The sequence below is a fragment of the Mastigoproctus giganteus genome, chromosome 6, assembly GCF_048544385.1.
Source record: "Mastigoproctus giganteus isolate SK-2022 chromosome 6, ASM4854438v1, whole genome shotgun sequence".
Classification (NCBI taxonomy): Eukaryota; Metazoa; Arthropoda; class Arachnida; order Uropygi; family Thelyphonidae; genus Mastigoproctus; species Mastigoproctus giganteus.
Window position 1 is genome coordinate 144,347,244 of NC_143580.1, and position 23,257 is coordinate 144,370,500.

General features: G+C 37.2%; 1 protein-coding gene across 1 annotated transcript in view; it reads right to left on the reverse strand.

The window, feature by feature from the left end:
• LOC150084631 (lysosomal-trafficking regulator-like) overlaps nucleotides 1-23,257 on the reverse strand; it is a 686,318-nt gene that overhangs the window by 474,993 nt on the left and 188,068 nt on the right. The window contains exon 12 of the mRNA XM_090376308.1: nucleotides 16,308-16,417. Coding sequence (XP_090232434.1) covers nucleotides 16,308-16,417 — 110 coding nt within the window. The remainder of the gene's footprint in view (nucleotides 1-16,307; nucleotides 16,418-23,257) is intronic.

Here is a 23,257-nt window from a genome sequence, read left to right on the forward strand (position 1 = left end):
TCAATCATAGTAAGTGTCTGATTGTATGGTAGAGAAGCAGCGGTTTTGAAGTTAAGTTTTGATTTTTCGGCTGAGGCTTTGATCTTCTGAAATGACGGATCATACGAGTTCGAGGCAGACAACTGGGAGAATACTGTCCCTAGAGTATTCGCAATTTCTGCAGGAGTAGAGAGCTCCTGTCCATTCCAGTTGAATATTGGCGAGGATAATGGAGGAAATTTGCCATTTAGCTGTCTTATTTTTTTCCATATTGTTCTTACATCAGTATTTTTATTTACTGAAGTCGCAAATCGGATCCAAGAGTTTTTTTTAGCTTCCTTTCTGATGTGTCGGGCTTTGGCTCTTAGTTTCTTATAATTTATAAGGTTGTTGGTAGTAGGGTATTTGCGGAATATATTCCACGCTCGGTTTTTTTCTTTTTTGGCATTCTTACATTCATCGTTCCACCAATAATTTATGGGTCTGTAGGTGTCTGATTGTGATTGTGGGATGGCAATAGATGCAGCTGCTAGAATTTCTTTGGTGATATGATCAGTGGCTGTGTCAATTGGGAAGGATTCAATGATCTGTTTATCAAATGAAACATGAGAGGTATACTTGGCCCAATCTGCCTTGGTAAATTTCCATTTTATTTGTTTTTTTGCAGTTGAAGAGCGTGATGTTTGGATCTTACAGATTAATGGGTAGTGGTCACTGTTTAGTGGATCATCTAGAGCTGTCCACTCAATATTAGGAAAGAGGATCGGAGAGCATATTGATAGATCTATTGCAGACACTGTTCCTGTTGGGAGATGGATGTAAGTGGGTAAACCAGTATTTAGGATGGTTAGGTTTTGTCTGTCAATGAGCATTTCAATGAGTTGCCCTCGTCCATCTGCATTGGGAGAACCCCACAATGGATGGTGTCCATTGAAGTTGCCCAATAAACAGAAAGGGGTTGGCAACTGCATTATAAGATTTTCAAGTTCGTGAATAGTACACGGATGATTGGGTGGTAGATAGATCGAAACAAGAGTCAGAGTGATGCCAATTGCTATTCGGGTAGCAACAGCTTCTATAGAGGTTTGTAAAGAAATGCGTCTGCATGGGACTCGCGAATCTATGAGTATGGCTACTCCACCACGAGCATTATTTGCAATAGGTCTATCTTGTCTGAAAAGAGTATAGTTTTTTATCAAAGGAGATACCTGAGGAGTCAGATATGTCTCCTGTAGGCAGATGCCCACTGGTTTATGCTGCTTAATTATGTCGTATATGTCATCAATGTTGCTCCTAAAGCCTCTACAATTCCATTGGACAACGTTGTTCATTGTTTCAATTTAGATGAAGGGACTGAATCTGACTGCTTTTTGGAAGTCTGTTTGGCACGGTCAATTTTAATCCTATCTCTTTTTGAGAAAACTGGTCTTTGGTCTATTTCATCCTCTGGATGGATCTCCAGAATGGTTTTGGTATCATCTTGATTGGAAATTTCATTAGTATCCATAAGGAGGAGTCAAATGTCTGTTTTCGATTAGAATCAGCGTTATCTGCTTGGACGGATCTTACGGGATCTGCACCGGTAGAAGGTGGTATCGTGACTGGTGTATTGTTAGCTCTAGTAGAAATCTGTTGCTTTGAAGGTTGAGGTGCAGAACTGAGCAGGGAACGAGCCCATTCTGAAATAGAGGTATTTGGAGGTATTGATGTATCAGTCTGCACCGATACTGAATGAAACTTTTTAGCGGCTTCAGCATACGTGCGTCTAGGTGTGATTAGTTGTATTTGCTTTCTGGCTTCTGGGAATGAAACTTTCTTTTCTATTTTATATTTATGGATTTTTTTCTCATATTTCCATTGTCCACAATTTTTAGAAAAGGCTGGATGGTTACCTTTACAATTGACGCAGAGTGGAGCCTGGGCTTTACAGTCAGCCTGGGAATGATCTTTTGAACCACAGTTAGGACATACGGGGTCTCCTCGACAGACTGTTTGTGAGTGTCCGAATTTCTGACACTTGTAACATCTTATTGGGTTCGGGATATATGGGCGAATGCGACAATACAAATACCCTGCTTTTACAGATGAAGGTAAATTAGGTGAGCTGAATGTCAAAATTATGCTACGAGTTGGAAGGAGTTCGCCATCTTTTTTCATCATAATTCATTTTGCCTGTGTGACTTTCTGATCCTGCAGTTCCTGAACAATTTCTTCTTCTGATACATTCATTAGGTCCCATTCAGTAATAACACCTTTGGATGAATTAAGTGTGGCATGTGGGGACACCTTAACTGAAACTCCACCAAATGAGGTGAGTCTGAGTAGAGACTCAGAGTGTTTTGAGTTGGTGGTCTCAACAAGCAGGTCGCCAGATTTCAGTCGTCGTACCATTTTAGGGGAGCCAGCTACGCTCTCAAGACATTTTTGAATGAGGAATGGTGATAAACTACCCAAGGATTGGTTAGTTAGCGAATGCAGAATCAGAAAACTTGGGTTTTCCATTCGGGGAGCATCCGTCCTCAGTCTCTTCGGATTGGATAAGTCATTATCGGGTATGTGCAAATCCAATGTATTTGGATTTGCAGTCCTTAATCGGTGGAAAATTGTCACAGTCCATGTTTTGCTCCTTTTGGCCCTGGGGGTTGGTTTTACCACCCAGATTTCCGGCCCCGCCACGGGGAGGCAGGAGCAGTGCCACAAGGTGACCAAGCGGCTAAGTTAGTTAGTTAGTACTATAAGAAATAAAAAACAGAAAGGTAACTTTCCTTTCTGGGCCTTTGCCTTCTAGTGCAAAAGAGCTACTCTAATTAAAAAATAAGGAAAACGGTTGTTGAAACAAAATATAATCTATCACTTGAAGGCTCTTTAGAGATAACGCTTTGAGATACGCAAAGAAATCGCTTGGTCACGGAACGCTTGGCACCCGGGGCCACTGATGTGAGCAGAATATGATTTAGTGGCAGAGTCCACCAGGCAAAGTTTTAACAGGGAGGATTATTCAGGATAGTTGGGGTGCAAAGTCATTTTGAGGGTGGTTGTTCTCTGTGGGGGGGAACTTGCTGGTTAGTGATCTGATTGAGTGGAAGGGGTGAATCATCAGGGCGGGAGAGAAATCTATAAATTTTCTTAATTTTACGTTAACTGGGGTCAACGTAAAACAATTTAAAATATACTGCACACCAACAAACAGGAAAATTTTTACATTATTCAAGTTATCACCCTTTTACTTATAAAAGAAATATCATTTTTAATCAATTTTATAATGCTTACAAATATAGTCCTACACAGGAATCTCTTAATAATGAACTTAAGAAACTCTCTATACGATTTTTGAACAGGGGATATACATTAGAGACAATATGGAATATTCAACAACAGGCAAAACAAAAATTAGAATCGGTTTCACTTAATAATAAAACCATTACACAAAAACATTTAATTAAAGTTTCTTATGTACAACAATGATATAAACAATTCATAACTATTTTTAAAAACACTAAATTTAAAATTGTTGCGCAACCCATAAGTAAACTCCACACAGCATTGAAGATGAGGAAGAAAACTACAGTTGTTAATATGGAACGTACCAACATAGTACATAACATTGCGTGTGGAGAGTGTAACTCTTTTTCTATTGTTTGTGCCCAAAATTATCTTTCAATGCGACCACAACACCAGGCATCCTTAAGGGCAAAAAGAACAGGTGCGTCTGAACTTTTCTTTCGTGCCATCCAAGAGAATCATATGAGGCTAAGGTAATTAATACACAATATACAAATATATGATTAATGCACAATATATGAATATACAAAACTCCTAAGAGCCGAAACACTTGAAATGAAGTTAAAAACCTAACGCTATAAATGTACGTAGACCATACACGATTTCGGACTCGTGGACTTTTATGAGCATGTGTAAATAACATTATTTGCATTGGTTAATAAAAATAATAATAAAAACGATAGGAGGGAGTATATGATGAGAGCCCTGTCAATCAATTCGGCCCTGGAAAGATTGTGCAGGGCTCAAGGGGTAGAATTTTTTTCAGCCTGGTCTGTACTTGTTAACAGGAGAGACTGCTTCTACAGGGATGGGATACACTTAAATAGAAAGGGTGCAAGAATGTTTGCTGATGCTATCGAGGCAATGTTAGGTGGGTCGGAAAACTGCTAGATTGGGGGGATACAAGGACTAATAGATTAACAGTAGCCACTGGCAGAGGTGAAAGTGATTCTTGCACTGCTTCTATTGGAATGAGCCGCAGCCTGGAAAATAAAATGCAGGATATTTCAGAGACTGCTGGGAATCATTGGGGTACAAGTAAACACATGGGTTGTGTTAGGGTAGCTAAGAAAAAGAACAGGTGCATGTATACTTGTGTGTACACCAATGCTAGGAGTTTAGTAAATAAATTTGATGAATTTGAGGTATTGCTCAAAACATCAAAGGCAGATATTGTGGGGATTTCAGAGACGTGGTGTCACACAGATATAAGAAATGCAGAACTGGAATTTGGGGAGTACAATGTGTACAGAAAGGATAGACAGGATAGGAAGGGAGGAGGGGTTATGCTATTAATTAAGAAACACATAAAATCCAAGGAAGTGAAGCCAGTCGACATCGCTGGACAGTGCAGTGTCGAGTCAGTTTGGTGTGACATAAGCATTGGGAGATCAAAATTGAGAGTAGGAGTGTGCTATAGGCCTAATGACTCTGATGAGTATAATAAGAAACTGTTCGGAGAAATAGAGTGGGCCAGTAAATCAGAGAGTCTTATAATGGGGGATTTTAATTTCCCAGATATTGACTGGAATTTGGGGGCTGGTCACTCACACAGTAGCAAGGCTTTTGTGGATTTATTGGATGATTGTTTTCTACATCAGCATGTTCGGGAGGCAACTAGAGGGAGTAATACTCTTGATTTGATTATCAGTAGTGATTCTTCATGCATTCAGAATCTGCAGATAAATGAACCACTTGGTGGCAGTGATCACAGTGTGCTGAAGTGGGAGTTACTCAAAGAGGTAACTACCATTAGGGGTAAAGGGAAGGGGTATTGCTTTCGTAAAGGCGACTACAATGGACTGAGACAGTATTTAAATTCTATACAGTGGGATCAACTGATGATATTGCCAACAGCAAATTCAAAATGGGAAGCATTCAAAGAACTTATCGTGGAAGCTACTAGGCTTTACATACCAACTAAGAAATATTGTTCAAGGTTTAGGCCTAAATGGTTGTCAGATGAACTAATGAGGCATATGGCAGAGAAGAAAAATGCATGGGATACATACAAATTAACACGTGACACGGATGCCTATGATAGATACAAGTTGATCTGTAACCAAGTTACAAAGGAGGTTAGGCAGGCGAAGGCAGATTACGAGAGATCCTTGGCAAGGGATGCGAAGAAAAACAGCAAAGAGTTCTTTACTTATGTAAACTCTAGAAGGAAGGGGATGAATCAGATTGGTCCACTTGAGATCGATGGGTCAACTGTTGATGACCCTGCTCGGGTAGCTAACAAACTAAATGAATATTTTGCATCGACATTCACACATGAGGAGTTATTCAGCGAGGGGAATGCCAGAGGTGTATTCAACTCTAGCAGTAAGCTAGACAATCTTGTAATAACTGAGAGCAAAGTGGAGGAGAAATTGTTGAAGATAAACACAAGAAAGGCACCTGGGGTGGATGGGATCTATCCAGTTATATTAAAGGAGGCAGCAAAGGAGGTAAGCAAACCCTTAGCCATAATTATGAGAGCTTCCTTGGACTCAGGGGAGGTACCCATTGACTGGAGATGTGCAAATGTGACCCCAATTCACAAAGGGGGATCAAAGGCTGACACAAGTAATTATAGACCTGTGAGTTTAACTTCTGTTCCCGGAAAATTAATGGAGGCACTGGTGAAAGAAGCACTGCAGGATCATCTAGACAAGACTTCAGTTATAGCTAGGACACAGCATGGTTTTGTTAAGGGGAAGTCTTGCCTGACCAATTTGATTGGATACTATGATGCAGTCACAAAAGAACTGGATGCAGGGAATAACTTTGATATTATATACTTGGATCTTAGAAAAGCTTTTGATACTGTTGCACATGGAAGACTGCTGCACAAATTGGAGCAGTGTGGCATTGGAGGCAAGTTGCTGCTATGGATAAAGGGGTGGTTGAGGGGGAGAAGACAGAGTGGTAATCAATGGACACTGCTCATCGTGGACTAATGTTATTAGTGGAGTCCCTCAGGGTTCAGTATTGGGGCCTTTATTGTTTTCTGTATTTATAAATGATATTGATGATGGTATATCAGGCTTAATGTCCAAGTTTGCAGACGATACAAAGGTTGGCAGGGTTGTCAAGGACACTACTGACACTATGCTGCTGCAACAGGATTTGGAAAGGTTGAGCAGATGGGCTTCGAGGTGGCAAATGAAGTTTAACATTGACAAATGTAAAGTACTACATATGGGAAACAGCAACCCCAGAGCAACGTATCAACTCTGTGGTACTACACTGACAGTGGTAGAGAATGAAAGGGACCTGGGGGTGGTGGTGCAGGCAGATATGAAGTTCTCTGAGCAGTGCAGACGAGCTGCAAGAGTAGCTCATGGTGTATTGTCAATGATATATAGAAATTTTTCTAGCAGGGATAAGGAGGTGATTATTCCCTTGTATAAGGCAATGGTCAGGCCACACCTAGAGTACTGTATACAGGCCTGGAGGCCTCATTTCAGGAAGGATGTAGAGCTGCTGGAACGAGTACAGAGAAGGGCAACTAGATTGGTGAATGGGACAAAGGGGTCTCTTACGAAGAAAGGCTTAAGTTTTGCAAATTACAGTGTCTGGAAACTAGGCACCAGCGGGGTGATCTGATAGAGGTGTACAAAGCCTTGAATGGTTTGAGCATGCTCAATGCTGATGGGATTCTTCCTCTAGCTCAGAAAAATCACCTGAGAGGGCATAAATTCAAATTGAGGAAAGACAGATGTAGGATAGATGTGCGGAAATTTGCCTTTAGCCAGCGGGTGGTTGGTGGGTGGAACAGACTTCCATCCCTTGTCGTGGAAGTTGATAGCCTAAATAAGTTTAAGGCTCAGCTGGACAGGTATTTCGAACGAACAGAGGGGTGAAGTGGAAGTGGTTATTTTTATTTATTTATGTTACTTTTTTTTTTTTTTTTTTTTTGGCTGATGCTGCATAAGCTTGCTTTCTTGCATCAAATGCCTCTACTAATGCTAATGCTAATGCTAATAATCTCGTCGTGGTACACTAAATTGAATTTTATTATTAGTATAAAAGAGAGTGGAGACTGTTAAGTGTCACTTTACTTCTTGTGAGCACGAACCATCCCGAAATAACTTTTTCACTTATTAAGAAGTTTAGTTTAAAATATTTTAGTAAATTTGACAATTGTCTTCAATTTCCTCTCCGTAATTGCTGGGTGGTTTAGTTGGTAGTGAGATGATTTACATCGACTTCGCTTTGCTTTTCCTTTTGGCAGTGAGTAGATTATGAAAATTGAATAGAGGATTATTCTTAAGAAACCCATATAAATTACCAATTTTAAATCACAATATCGTGTCATAAATTTAGTTTCATACATTGTATTAATTTGATGAGTGTCAAGCCGAAAAACTTCCTATAAAAAGCTATGAGTTAAATCTCTTATATTTTTCAAATAGTATTAAAGTTGGAAGGATTGAGTGGTATTGGTCTTATATATTTCGAAATGTCTTTCTTACTGAATTATTATTTATGGATAACTTATGTAAATTCGCCCTTCTTTATGAATAAAAGAAAGGAAACAAAAATTACACTTTTTAGTTTTGTGAAACTGAAACTGTACAAAACTGAATGTAAAGGACCAGAGTGTGTTAAAAACACTAGCATAATAAATACTGTTGTGTCATCAAGAAAAAAACAATCGGGTAAAACATGCTTTCCAAGACAAAAGGATAAAGAAATTCAAGTGGTTGTGCTACGAAGAAGTTGCATTTTTTAATGTATATAAAAAATATCCTGGGACTGTTGACCGTAACTCTAGATTACTAAAAGGTTTTCAAGGACCTTTCAAAGTAGAGACTTTAAGGTTCATGAGGCATCCAATTCGGACAAAAAAATGCTGTGCCTTAGACTTGACCAGAAATCAACAGGAAAGAAAACATATCTATCTACCTGCCAGAGAAAGATGGGTTCTAAAATGTTTGAACACCTTAAGTGCCTTTTTAATACAGCTTATTATATGGCAAAATTCAATAAACAATTCAAGTTTTTGAAGGTTTATTCAATAAACCTTAAAAAACTTGATAGCCCTACTAAACAAGCATGTTGTAGATTATCATGTAGACCGGTCCAAGTGCAGTAGTAGAAGAATTTAAAAATGACATGAAATGTAAAGAATGTGTGTTATTGATGATGTCATTAAACAAGAATTAGTTAAGGAAATCAAAGGTTCTAGTAGCGTGAATCTTATTTCCTAGATGCTTCTACAGATATTTCAAATGAGGAATTTATCCTTTATGTGATACTCAGATAAAAATCAAAAACTGAAAGAGGCATTTGTCTCCATAATTTCCCTCCAAAACTCAACAGCTGCAGGGTACGTTGACAGGTTAGATGCAGTGGTTTTTGACATTTTTTAATAACGGCAACCCCAAGTAATTTATTTTATTTTGTGGCACCCCTATTCAACTTTCTGTCTGTTAGATCCAATTCTGTGTGTGTGTGTGTGTGTGTGTGTGTGTGTGTGTGTGTGTGTGTGTGTGTGTGTGTGTGTGTGTGTGTGTGTGTGTGTGTGTGTGTGTGTGTGTGGTCGAAGTCCCAATTGATTTTTTTTTTCATTATTTTGGGTGGGAAGCATTACCGGTAATTAAGGCCTAACTAACTGGCTGGCCATTGTTGTTCTAGCAGTTGTTGATTCACCTATAGTTGTATGTTAACAATTATAGGCGAGCTGTATATTAACATGAAATCAAGTTAACAAATACATAAATGTAAAGTTTGAAAAGATTAGAGGTTTAAAGTCAAAAGGAGAAAGGAAATAAAGGGAATTATTAAAGATTAAGTCAAGAAAAATAGCTACTAGGAAGAATTAGGAGGGTAACATTCCTTCACATGGTCGTCTCTCTGCTACTTCCTCAGGGGCTTTAAGCAGACAGATAGCCATACTAAAAGAATGTCTCATGCATACACATTTCTGTGGTCTCAATAATTGTTTTGCTTAGTAATTACTCATGTTTAGTTATGGATGGCCTAATGTAATAAGGCAAAAAAAAGAATTTTTTTTTAATTGTTAATTTATTAATTTAGTTTTAAATATTTTTGGATTATAATTAGTTGCAAACTGGGATTGGGATCCAAAGCCCAATGGGTATGCATCAGAGTAAATATAAATTTAATTATAAATAAATTTACCTGCAAACACTGTAGCTGGTGGTTGGCATGAGAAAACATGTGCAATCTGCCTGGGAGCCACTTTATAGGAGGCCAGGGTGCCATCTGGTCTGTTGTTGGTTAGTCTGTCATTAATGATCATATATGCTTAAGGGATGGGTTAATTTGTTAATTTGTGGTTATGCAACCTGTATTAAATTTGTAATTGATGGTTAGGAATTATGTGAATACCTATATGGATGTTTAGATTAATAAATTTTAAGGTCACACTTACTCTTTTTTTATTTTTTTTTTATTGATAAATCAAAATGGTAATGTTATCCACTGGACAAGCACTGGTATAACCTTTCTACAGCATAACAGCCCATGTATGCCCAGTGGGATAACAATATACATATTTACATACCCCACCTTGTGGTGCTTTGGACTTTATTATAAGCTGAAGGCGAGGTGTAGCGTATTTGCTTTTGTTGTCGTTTATATCACTTTGCTGTCAACAGAAAAAAATGGCAAAAAAAGCAAATAAGCTACACCTCACCTTCAGCTTATAATAAAGTTCAAAGCACCACAAGGTTAAAATCATTGATGGGGGTATGTAAATATCTATATAGTTATCCCACTGGGCATACACGGGCTGTTATGCTGTAGGAAAAAAAAAAAGTGTAATCTTAAAATGCATTAACCTAAACATTAAATATAGGTATTCACTGTAATTCCTAACCATCGATGACAAATTTAATACAGGTCACATAATCACAAACAAACAAACAAATTAACCCAACTCTTAATATATAATTATTAAGAACAGACTAACCAACAAAACAGACCAGATGCCGCCAGGCCACCCATAAAGTGGCTCCCAGGCAGATTGCACGTGCTTTCTCGCACCAATCACCAGCTGTTGTTTGCAGGTAAAATACCTATATACTTTTTATATTTACTCTGATGCATACCTGTTGTTGTGCTTTGGGTCCCAATCTCAGTTTGCAGCTAATTATAATCCAAAAATTTAAAACTAAATTAATACACTAGGACATCCATAACTAAACATGAGTACTTACTATGCAAAACTGTTATTGAGACTACAGAAACGGGGTATGCATGAGACATTCTTTTAGTATGGCTATTTGTCTGCTCAAAGCCCCTGAGCAAGTAGCAGAGAGACAGAAATGTGAATGAATATAACTCTCCTATTTCTTCCAAGGTATTTTCCTAATTTTTCTTGACTTTAACAATTCCCTTTATTTCTTTTTCTCCTCTTACTTTAAACCTTTAATCTTTTCAAACTTTACATTTATATATTTGTTAACTTGATTTCATGTTAATATACAACTATAGGCAAATCAATAACTGCTAAAACAACAATGGCTAGCCAGTTAGTTAGGCTTTAATTACCAGTAATGCTTCCAGCCCAAAATAATAAAAATATATAAATAAATAATAAAAATTTTCACTACCACTCGAAAAACAAAAATAAATCGGGACTTTGACCTAATATATCAATACACGTGTAATGTTTGACTGTTTAATCCTACAATAGCATTAACGCTGCATAACTACAGCATTATCATAACTGAAAATTTAATAAAAATAGAACATAGGCTTAAAAGTAGTGTTCAAGAATATATATATACAGTAATACCCTGAAGTTACGCAATAGGTGAGTCCGATGAAAATCTTTTAAGTCGAATTCGCATAAGTCTGGGTACAACTTTGCATATAAATACATATAAATTTTGTATAATTGGGACCAAGGACTAACAAAAACACTAGTTTAGAAGAAAAATATTTAATAAAATTGCAGGTCTTTATACATATTAATACAAAATATGTATTAAAAAAATAAATGAGTTACGTAAAAAAGTTATTTCACTGTCGATGGTTTCATAAAATCTAACAAATTCATCTGACAACACAGCGCCTTCTTTTTTTCACGCAGAATTTCTTCGTAGCAAGCTAATAATTTTTTTATTCCTTACTTTGTAGCTATAACGCATTCCAAAGATATCGTTTTCCTTTTCTTACTAAGTGCAGGAGAATCAGATTTACTTCGTTTGAACGACAGTTTTTTTAAGGGTTTAGAAAACGCATAACAAAACAATCTTAAATTTCGTCGATCGTAGAATCGTAATTGTGCACATAGAGTTCACACGAAACACGTCCAATGCATATCACAGCAAGAGAAACACTGAGGATCATTTTTCATATGCCATCGATATACGGCTCGACCGGCACGATCCATTTCTCTCGTGAAAACGATGTAATTTCCGACAAAAGTTGAGCACGAATTCGAACACACATATAAAAATGACAGTTGGAATACAAATTCTTGTATATGTGTGCAGCTCGTGCGGCAGCAAAGGTGAATTTTGTTCATCTTTCGCTCTCACTCTCCGCCATCGCACCGTATATCAATAGCATATGAAAAACTACCTTGAAGATAGTGGGCGGCAGTGTTGCCAAACAAAAAAATCAAAAACCGGGTAACTCCGAGTTCGTGTAAGTGGGGTATTACTGTATATATATATAAAATATTAAAAAATGTTATATGATAGTTATTACAATAATATAACTATAAACAAAATTTTCATAATACAAATTACATATATGCTAAATAAGATACTACCAGTAGCCTGCCAAACCAGCAGAGTGAAAATGAACTGAACCAAATAAAATAAAAAAAATAATAATAAAAAAATTATATATATATATATATATATATACATATATATATATTATGTGCAATAAAAGTTAGGCAAAAGTAATAAAAATATTTGTCCTATTATCGCTATTTTCCCTTCCCTGTTTGTTTATTTTATTATTTTGCGTTTTGTTTCGCTCTGTATTATTGCCGTACTACTGGCTGATGTTTTTATTTTAAATATCATATTTATTTTAATTGTCAGATATATATATATATATATATATATACACATATATATAAATAAAAGGGGTGGGGGTGTAAAGAAGAGAAGGGTAGTGTTGAAGCAACGTTCCTAAAATAATTTAGAAATTAAACCAATTAAAAGAAATTTAGCGGTGCCACCTCGATGGCACCTGTTTCCGAATTATGTGAAATCTCACTAAGGTGGAAATGTAAACTAACAACATTACATGACCAAATAAACTGAAAATTAATAAAATAGACTGACCATTATGCGCCATCTCGACAGAGGACCACGACGCCAATAATAGTCAGGGAATCACTGCATTTCGAACACTAAACAAATCCATGCAATGACAGAATGATACTAAGATCAAACCGCCGATGCAATAGATTTGCATAGCGGTGGTCCTTATGCAGCGAAAAATAATAAAACAGAAAGCCTAGTACTCGCATGGCCAAACCACACCACTGACAAAACAATAGTTGAACTGAAAATATATAGAAACAAATAAAATATGTCATATAATACTGAAGACAATTGAAGCAGACAATATCAAAATGGATTTAGAGAAATGGAAGGGAAAAGTAAGGTTAGTAAAGTAAGGTATGACCTATAAATATATATATACAAAAAAATTTAAATATATACATAAAACTTATTGTCTACCCACAATCTAGGTGAATTCAACTGGGGCCAACCACCCAGACTGAAGGCAAAAAACGACAAGGAGTTCTGTTTCTGTAATGATCAATATCTGCTAAGATATATATATTCAGAGATTAAGTAATTCGAATCTAAACCAATTAAAGGTAGTTAATTTTTAGAATTAAAAGAAAGATAGTATAAATGCAAGCACATATTGAACCTCATTGACCCGACAGAGAACATAATTTAATAATTAAAATAAGAATAAATGTAAAGTATAAGGGCCAACCACCCAGGCTGAAGGCAAAAAACGACAAGGAATTCTCTGTTTCTGTAATGATCAATATCTGCTAATATATATAAATTCAGAGATTAAGTTATTTGAATCTAAACCAATTAAAGGTATTTAAAAATTTTTAGAATCAAAAGAAAGATAGTATAAATGCAAACACATATTGAACATGACCCGACAGAGAACATAATTTAATAATTAAAATAAGAATAAATGTAAAGTATAAGGCATATCTAACGTATCCAGGACATAATGTAGTAACAATAATAGTCCTCATGAAACAACAATCCCTCTGGTGAGTTAATATTATGCATATTAACATGCATGTAGTAGTAGTGGCATGTGATGCAAGAAAGCATGTGTATGAGCTTATGCAGCATCAGCCAAAAAAAAAAAAAAAAAAAACACACCATTTCCTCCAAATGCCTGTCCAGTTTCTCCTTAAATTTATTCAACCTATCAACTTCCACAACGACAGATGGAAGTTTGTTCCAGCAATTAACCACCCGCTGGCTAAAGGCAAATTTACGTACATCTATTTTACATCTGTCCTTTCTTAATTTGAATTTATGCCCCCTTAGGTTCGTAATCTGAACAAGTGGAAGGATCCCATCAGAATTCAGCATGCTCAACCCATTCAAGGCCTTATATACCTCAATCAGATCACCACGCAGGTGCCTTGTCTCCAGCCATTGCAATTTACAGAACTTAAGCCTCTCTTGGTAAGAGGATCCCTTCATTCCCCTCACCAATCTTGTTGCCCTTCTCTGTACACGCTCAAGTAAATCTACATCCTTCCTAAAATGAGGCCTCCAGACCTGTACGCAGTACTCAAGGCGTGGCCTGACCATTGCCTTATACAGAAGGATAATCAGCTCCTTTTCCCTGCTAGCAAAATTGCTATATACCATTGACAAAACCCTATGACCTGCCCTGGCAGCCTGTCTGCATTGCTCAGAAATCTTCATATCTGCCTGCACAATTACTCCCAGGTCTTTTTCATTTTCTACCACCTTAAGTGTAGTACCACACAGTTAGTACGTTTCTCTGGAGTTACTTCTACCCATATGCAGTACTTTGCATTTGTCAAGGTTAAACTTCAGTTGCCACTTCTTAGCCCATCTGCCCAAATTATCTAGATCCTGTTGTAGTAATACACTGTCATTAACAACCCTATCAACCTTTGTATCATCTGCAAACTTCAACATTAAGCCTGATATACCTTCATCAATATCATTGATAAATGTTGAAAACAACAATGGACCCAACACTGAACCCTCGTGAACTCCACTAATTACATTAGTTCACAAAGAGCAGTGCCCATTGGTGACTACTCTCTGTCTCCTTCCACTTAACTATTTCTTTATCCATAGCAGTAACTTGCCCTTAATACCACATTGCTCCAATTTGTATAGCAGTATTTTATGTGCAACAGTATCAAAAGCCTTCCTGAAATCTAAGTATATGATATTAAAATAACTTTTTGCATCCAGTTCCTTGGTCACGGCATTACAGTAACAACCTATCAGATTGGTTGACAAGGCTACCCCTTCACAAATCCATGCTGTGATTGCAGTAGAATTGCATGCCTCTCCAAATGGTCTGCATTATTTGTAATAGTAATCATGGTATGTGATGCAAGAAAGCAAGCTTATGAGCTTATGTAACACAGCCAAAAAAAAAAAAAATTCACACAACCATTCCCTCTAAATGTTGTCAAGTTCCTCCTTAAATTAGAATAATAAGTAAAAGGACAGGTTTCCATTTCTCTCAAAACTGCTTGAAATTGTAGCCATTTTACCAGTAAGTACTTCAGCATGTGAACAAAGTTTTAGTCAAATGAATCTAATAAAAGAGAAGTTGAAATCATCAATGAATCCCTCCATTCTGAATGATTTATTGTTGATACATATGAATGGCCCTTCTCTGCAGGACTTTATTCCAGATAAATCAATGGATAAGCGGTATTTTGTAACCACAAAAAGACACACTGGAGGACACAAGAAGCTGTTATGCATATGAACTGTAAGTGTTATGTTATGCATATGAACTGTAACATTTAGTTTTTAAAAAATCACTTATAAAAATATTTATATAAATTAGACTGATACTATTGGTGAGTAAATTTTTTTTTTTTGTGGCTAGTAGGTTTAAGTTGTACTTCTGGAGCCCTGCTTATGACCATACAAATAACTTAACTCATGTTCAGAAGAGAACTTTCACAGGAAAAAAGAACTAAGCACACTACTTATCTCCTTACTCAAAACAAACATCCATGTTGAACCATCCTGGAATTCTACTGAACAAAATTTCAAATAAATATCTTCTGCAGAAAAGGGATGTGCACAATCTCATGGAGCAGGAAATAAATTCTCACAAAACACTGTGCACTGCCAAAGCCCATTCAGTCTGTCCCAATATATTATCAAACTCAAAAAATAATGAGAAATCCCATGACCAAAAACCTGATTGGATCATCCTCTTGCAGAAAAATTATCACTCACACACACACATACACCAGCAGATCGGCTGGAGCAGACCGAATGGAACAGCATCCAACATTTTGAGAAGGAATTTTTAAATAACATAAAAAGTCTAGATAGCTGTATACAATTTGGAAATAGTTGGAAAAGCTGATTTTGCACCTTCAGCTTTTTCAACTGTTTCCTCATGGTAAGGAAAAAAAAATATTTTATGAAAATATTTCTTAATCAATAATAAGGTTTTATATCCACAGTACAAAAATTGTGCTACCAATAGAATGGCACATTCCTATAATGGGTGTCAAAAATCTCCAGTAACCATTCAAATAAGATGAGAAATATACCACATGTCTCTTTTTAACTAAACAATTTCCTTCTTGTATCTTCTTAACTTTTACAAATAAAACATTGAAGATCTTACTTTGCAACCTGTCCTCATGCATGTTTGTGTATTTGGGCATGAGGGCAAACCGAAAAGTAACTATATATATTGAAAAGTACTATATTACATACATTATATTGGAAGGTAATGTATTATGTACATTGTAGTGGAAAGTAATTATATAGATACAAACAAAAATTATATTGGCAACTGAAAAGTAATATTAATTTCAATCATCTTACCATGGGGGAAGATGAAAACTTCAACAAGTTTAAGACTGACTGAAGCTCTTCTACAGTTATACAATTTTGGGATACAAATGAAAATAGATTCATCAGTACTTTCTGCAATTCTAAATTAAAAATATTGTTATAATGCTGCATCAGAGATTAACAATAAGTTAAAACAAATGAATAAATTACCAAGATCAGTTGACCCAACATTAAAATCATTTAAAATTATATTTTAAATTATGACATTAACAAATAAGGAAAGAGTTGAGATAATGAAACTGGATTGCACTATTCCTGTAAAATTCTGAACCAATATAGGTAAACCATTTGTCCCAAATTGTATTGATAATGATGCCTCTCCCCAACAAAAATGATTCTCATGTAGAACACAAATTATTTATACATATTATAAAATAAAAAACAAAATAGTTTCTATAGGTCCAAGCCATACACAGATACCTTAATGTTTTTTTAGAAAGTAAAACACACTGCCATGTACAATGCCAAATCTTATGTAATGATACAGACCTGTGAGCTTTATGTCTGTTCCAGAAGAAAATAAGGGAATAATGGATATCATGATATGGTTACAAAGGAACTGGATGCAAAAAATAACTTTGATATCATATACATGGATTTCAGAAAAGCTTTTGACACTGTTGCACATGGAAGACTACTGTACAAATTGGAGCAGAATGGTATTAAGGGTAAGTTGCTACAATGGATAAAAGGATGGTTGAGTGGGAAAAGACAAAGCATGGTAATCAGTGGGTCTGCTCTTCGTGGACCTATGTTATTAGTGGTGTCCCACAGGGTTCGGTGTTGGGTCCACTGTTATTTTGTATATTTATCAATGATATTCATGAAGGTATATCAGGCTTAGTATCGAAGTTTACAGATGATACAAAGGTTGGCAGGTTTGTCAATGACAGTAATGGCAGTGTGTTACTGCAACAGAATCTAGAAAATTTGGGCAGATGGGCTGAGAAGTGGCAACTGAAGTTTAACATTGAAAAATGCAAAGTACTGCATATGGGTAGAAGTAACTCCAGAGAAACATACCAACTGTGTGGTACTACACTTAAGGTGGTAGATAATGAAAGAGACCTGGGAGTAATTGTGCAGTCAGATATGAAGTTTTCTGAGCAATGGCAATGCAGACAGGCTACCAGGGCAGGTCATGGGGTTTTCTCAATGATAGATAGGAATTTTGCTAGCAGGGAAAAGGAGGTGATTGTCCCTCTGTATAAGGCAATGATCAGGCCACGCCTTCAAGTACTGCGTCCAGGTCTGGAGGCCTCCTTTTAGGAAGGATGTAGATTTGCTTGAGCGTGTACAGAGAAGGGCAACGAGATTGGTCAGGGGGAATGAAGGGGCTCTCTTACCAAGAGAGGCTTAAGTTCTGCAAATTGCAGTGGCTGGAGACTAGGCACCTGTGCAGTAATCCGATTGAGGTGTATAAGGCCTTGAATGGGTTGAGCATGCTGAATTCTGATGGGATTCTTTCACTTGTTCAGATTACAAACCTAAAGGGGCATAAATTCAAATTGAGGAAAGACAGCTGTAGAATAGATGTGCAGAAATTTGCCTTTAGGCAGCAGAGATTAATTGCTGGAACATACTTCTATCTGTTGTTGTGGAAGTTGATAGGTTAAATAAATTTAAGGAGGAACTTGACAACATTTAGAGGGAATGGTTGTGTGAATTTTTTTTTTGCTGTGTTACATAAGTTCATAAGCTTGCTTTCTTGCATCACATACCATGATTACTATTACTATTACAAATAATGCAGACCATTTGGAGAGGCATGCAATTATACTGCTATCAAAGCATGGATTTGTGAAGGGGTAGCCTGGTCAACCAATCTGATAGGTTGTTACTATAATGCCGTGACCAAGGAACTGGATGCAAAAAGTTATTTTAATATCATATACTTAGATTTCAGGAAGGCTTTTGATACTGTTGCACATAAAATACTGCTATATAAATTGGAGCAATGTGGTATTAAGGGCAAGTTACTGCTATGGATAAAGAAATAGTTAAGTGGAAGGAGACAGAGAGTAGTCATCAATGGGCACTGCTCTTTGTGAACTAATGTAATTAGTGGAGTCCACGAGGGTTCAGTGCTGGGTCCATTGTTGTTTTCAACATTTATCAATGATATTGATGAAGGTATATCAGGCTTAATGTCAAAGTTTATAGATGGTACAAAGGTTGGCAGGGTGGTTAACGACAGTCAGAGTGAGATACTGCAACAAGGTCTAGGAAAATTGGATTGATGGGCTGAGAAAGGGCAGTTAAAGTTTAACATTGACAAATGCAAGGAACGCACATGAGTAGTAGTAATCCCAGAGTAACTTTATACAATTTTGGGAACATTCAATAATTTATCAACTGTGTGGTACTACACTAAGGGTAGTAGAGAATGAGAAAGACCTGAGGGTAAATGTGCAGTCAAACATGAAATTCTCTGAGTAGTGCAGACGTGCTGCCAGGACAGCTCATGATGTTTTACCAATAATATACAGAAATTTTGCTGGCAGCGATAAGGAGGTTATTATCCCTTTGTAAAAGGCCATAGGTCGCACCTTGAATACTGTATGCAGGTCTGGAGGTCTCACTTTAGTAAGGATGTAGATATGCTGGAATGGGTGCAGAGTTCCATCATGCAGTATGATTGATGACTTTTGAGGTTAGGATGAACGTCGTGGGGAGATCCAATATTCCTTACATTTCGAGGATACAGCTCTAAAACTGTGTTCACAGGCCGGCCGCTAGTTAGTACACCGGACTGAACCTATTGGTAACTCTCTAGGAAGCTTCCGGATCAGCTAGTGTATAATCTTGCTACCTTTACTCTGCCAGATAGTGACTGGAGGGAGTCCGAGTAGTGTGTATGCGGGGAGCATTGTCGAGGCCACATTATGTCAAGGATCTGGATATATTCTTACCACATGTACGCCATATCCAAAAATTTCATTACTTCATACAGCAGGTCCCACCTACTTTTTCTTACTATTGAATACACCATGAATTGTCAAACTAATAGAGCAAGCTTATCTGCGAAAAGATCTAAACCCCCCAAGGACTTCCTAATTCATTTCACAAATATACGTAGTCTCAATTCTAATCTCAACGATGTCCATTTCCACTTGCAGTCTGCCAAACCCCATGTACTTATTCTGACAGAATCTCAGTTATCGGTTGATTCATCTACTGCTCATCTCAGATGCCCAAATTATTCACTGTATAATTCCTTTCGCCTCAAAGGTGGTACTTCTGCATATGTCGGTTCTGATATTCCCTGTCAGAGACTTTGCAATTTGGAATCTCCTCTCTTTGATCTTCTCTGGCTTAAAATCTCTCTACCTCATTGTGTCAAATTCATCTGTTGTCTCTACCATTCTCCCAACTCCACCAATCACTTGGAGCTCTTTGACTTCCTCTCTTTGCAACTTGACTTTCTCCAGTCCAACTTTCCTAACAGTGAAGTAATTTTCCTTGGTGATTTTAATGTTCACTACTCCAGCTGGCTTCCGTTTTCTAGTCAAACCAACCCAGCAGGTCGAGATGCTGAGGCTTTTGCAATTACTAATGACCTAGCACAGATTGTTCATTTACCTACAAGAATACCGGACAATCCTAATCATACAGCCAATACGCTTGATCTTTTTCTCACAAACAACCCTTCTAAGTACACGGTCGAAGTGAGAGGTCCTTTAGGCACTTCAGATCACAACTTGGTGATTGTCCCTTCTCCAATGGAACCTTTATCTCATGGCTATTCCCAACCACGTGTTGTTTGGCATTACAAGAATGCAAAATGGGATGACCTGCGAGACTTCTTTTCTTCTTTTCCTTGTTCGGATTACTATTTCAAAACTTCTGATGTCAACGTTTGCTCAGATCGTGTCAGTGAAATTATTCTTGCAGGAATGGAATCCCTTACCCCACACTCCACTTTAAAATCTCGTCCTTTATCTAAACCTTGGTTTTCCAATAAATGTGCTAAGGCTGTTTAAGGGAAGAATGTTGCATATTGTAATTGGCTTGTTTCTAATTCTTCAGTTTCATTTTCTGCCTACACCAAAGCTCGCAGCAATTGTAGAGCAGTTATTAATCAGTCCAAACTAGAGTTTGAACAGGCTAAGAGTAGAAAACTTGCTTCTTGCCCTAATGGTAGCCGAGCATTCTGGTCTCTTGTCAAAGCTATTGGCTGCAACTTTTGCCCATCTCTGCTCCCACCTCTGTCCAAACCAGATGGTTCTGTTGCCACTTCAGCCAAGGATAAAGCTGACCTGCTAGCATCCCATTTTTCTTCCAGCTCATGTATTAATGATCTTGGTAAAACACCTCCCACCATTCCCAACACGCTCCATTCAATGCCTCCTGTGGTCTTCCGTCAAAAGGATATCAGAAGGATTTTGATGAATCTTGATGCTAAGAAAGCTCCAGGTCCTGATGGTATTTCTCCACTTGTTCTCAAAACCTGTGCTCCTGAACTTACTCCTATTCTTTGCCGCCTTTTTTCACTTTCTTATTCCAAAGGCGTTTTTCCTTCTGCTTGGAAATTTGCTCATATCCAGCCAGTTCCTAAAAAGGGTGACAAATTCCTTCCATCCAATTATTGTCCCATTGCAATTACTTCTACTCTTTCTAAAGTAATGGAGAAATCCATTAACCGCCAACTCTTAAACTACCTAGAAACCTTCGGTCTGATCAACGATCACCAGTATGGATTCCCTCAGTGTCGATCCGTTGGAGATATTCTGGCTTATGTTACCCATTTATGGGATAATTCAATGGAAAGGTTCGGTGAAACACAAGTAGTTGCTCTTGACATCTCAAAGGCTTTTGATCGTGTTTGGCATAAAGGTCTTCTAAACAAGCTTCCATCTTATGGTTTGCCAACTGTGTTTAGTAATTGGTTATCCAGTTTTCTCTCTGATCGCTCACTGAGAGTGATGGTAGATGGCTCTCTGTCTTCTAACTTCTCCACTAATGCCGGTGTCCCCCCAAGGTTCAGTTCTTTCCACCACTCTTTTCCTCTTGTATATCAATGACCTTCTTCCATTGACTGGAAATCCTATCCATGTTTTGCCGATGATAGCACATTGCATTCAACTTTCCATTTTGAGAAACCTTGCCCTGCTCAATCAGCTTCAACTTCTCGAAAATCTGCTACCAATTCCTTAAATGCCGATCTTCAGGTAATTCTCCACCAGTGGGGCAAAGACAACTTAGTTGATTTCAACCCTTCTAAAACTCAGTCTTGTCTTATATCTCGCAAAAAGGATTCTTCTGCTCCTATGCTTATCTTTAGTGACACTCCGATTTCTAGGCAAAATGATATATCTCTTTTGGGGATTACCCTGACTTCTAATCTCTCTTGGCACAAGCACATTACAAATATTGCTTCCTCTGCATCTAAAAAACTTGGTTTTCTCTTTCGCTCTCGGCGTTACTTTTCTTCCAAACAGCTGCTCACTCGTTATTAATCGCAAATTTGCTCTGCCATGGAATACTGTTCCCACATCTGGGGTGGTGCCCCCAAAACCTCTCTCAGGCTTCTTGATTCCATTCAGAAGAGGGCAGTTAGGTTAATTAATGATTCATCTCTAACAGAGTCTCTCCACTCGCTTTCTCATAGACGCACTGTTTCTGCTGCATGCCTCTTCTACAGATAGTTCCATGGGCACTGTTCTTCTGAATTGGCTTCTATAATTCCCACTCTCTCTTTCAAAACAGTCCGAACATGTGCCGCCACCAGCCAACATCCATTTACTGTCCAACTTCAAACCCACAGAACCAACTTTTCATCTTCCTCATTTATTCATTCAACTGCCGTTTTCTAGAACAACCTTCCTTCATACGTATTTCCTGAAAATTACAATCTACAGAAGTTCAAGTCCAATGTCAACAAATATCTTCTTTCGTCTTCTTAACCTCAAACCCAAGCACAGTACTAAGTACTATAGGTTCTAATACCTCTCGTGTTTGGGGTTCACATAAAAAAAAAAAGAGAGAGAAGGGCAACCAGATTGGTGAAGGGAACAAAACGGTGCTCTTACCTATAAATTCCACCCATTGTTGTGGAAGTGAATAGTCTGAATAAATTCAGAGGAGAACTAGACAAATTCTTGGAGGTTAGGGTTGGATGAACTGTTTTTTTTTAGCTGATGCTATATAAGCTTGATTTATTGCATCATATGCCATTACTACTACATTAGATTATGTAAATGTAATACAAAATTCTTGACATTTGTAAAGCAGTTTTCACAGCATTTCATTTAGCTCATTCTGTGATTGCATAATGTTTGAAGCAACTTCATTAATAATTTCACATAATGCATTATCATAACAGAACAGATTAGGACCCTGGAAAGCCAATCAAAAAGTAATAGCAAATAAACCAATCCTCTTCCTATAAACCAGGGATAGCAAACCAATGGCATGTAAGTCACAAGTAGCATGCAAAGGAACATACATAAGCACATAGTTGCCTATAAACAGTTCACATTATATATACATATAAAAAAAAGGTTTTGTTTTTTTTTTTTATAAAAACAATTTTTTTTTTTTTTTATAATCTATCAGTCACATCTGGTGGTGAAAATTGTTAAGTGTAATTGTGTGCAGAATTAAAGACAACAGCATAGCTCTTGTCAGCAACTTTAAAGTATTATTACCTTTCTTATCTATATAATAATTTGCTTATGTCCCTCCATTCAGAATGCACTTTGAACTTGAATAACTCAAACACTAAAAAAAGCTTTTGAACTGATTCCTTTTGCAATAGGTTTGATTTAGCAGTGAAATTGAGAAAAATATTCCAAAAAATTTTCTGACCGATTTTCAAATCCCAAGAATGGATTTAGCTCTCAGTAAAACTAACTTGCCATTTACTTTGAAGAGAAAACAATTTCTTAGTTTTTGTCATCACAATCAAAAAATCTCAG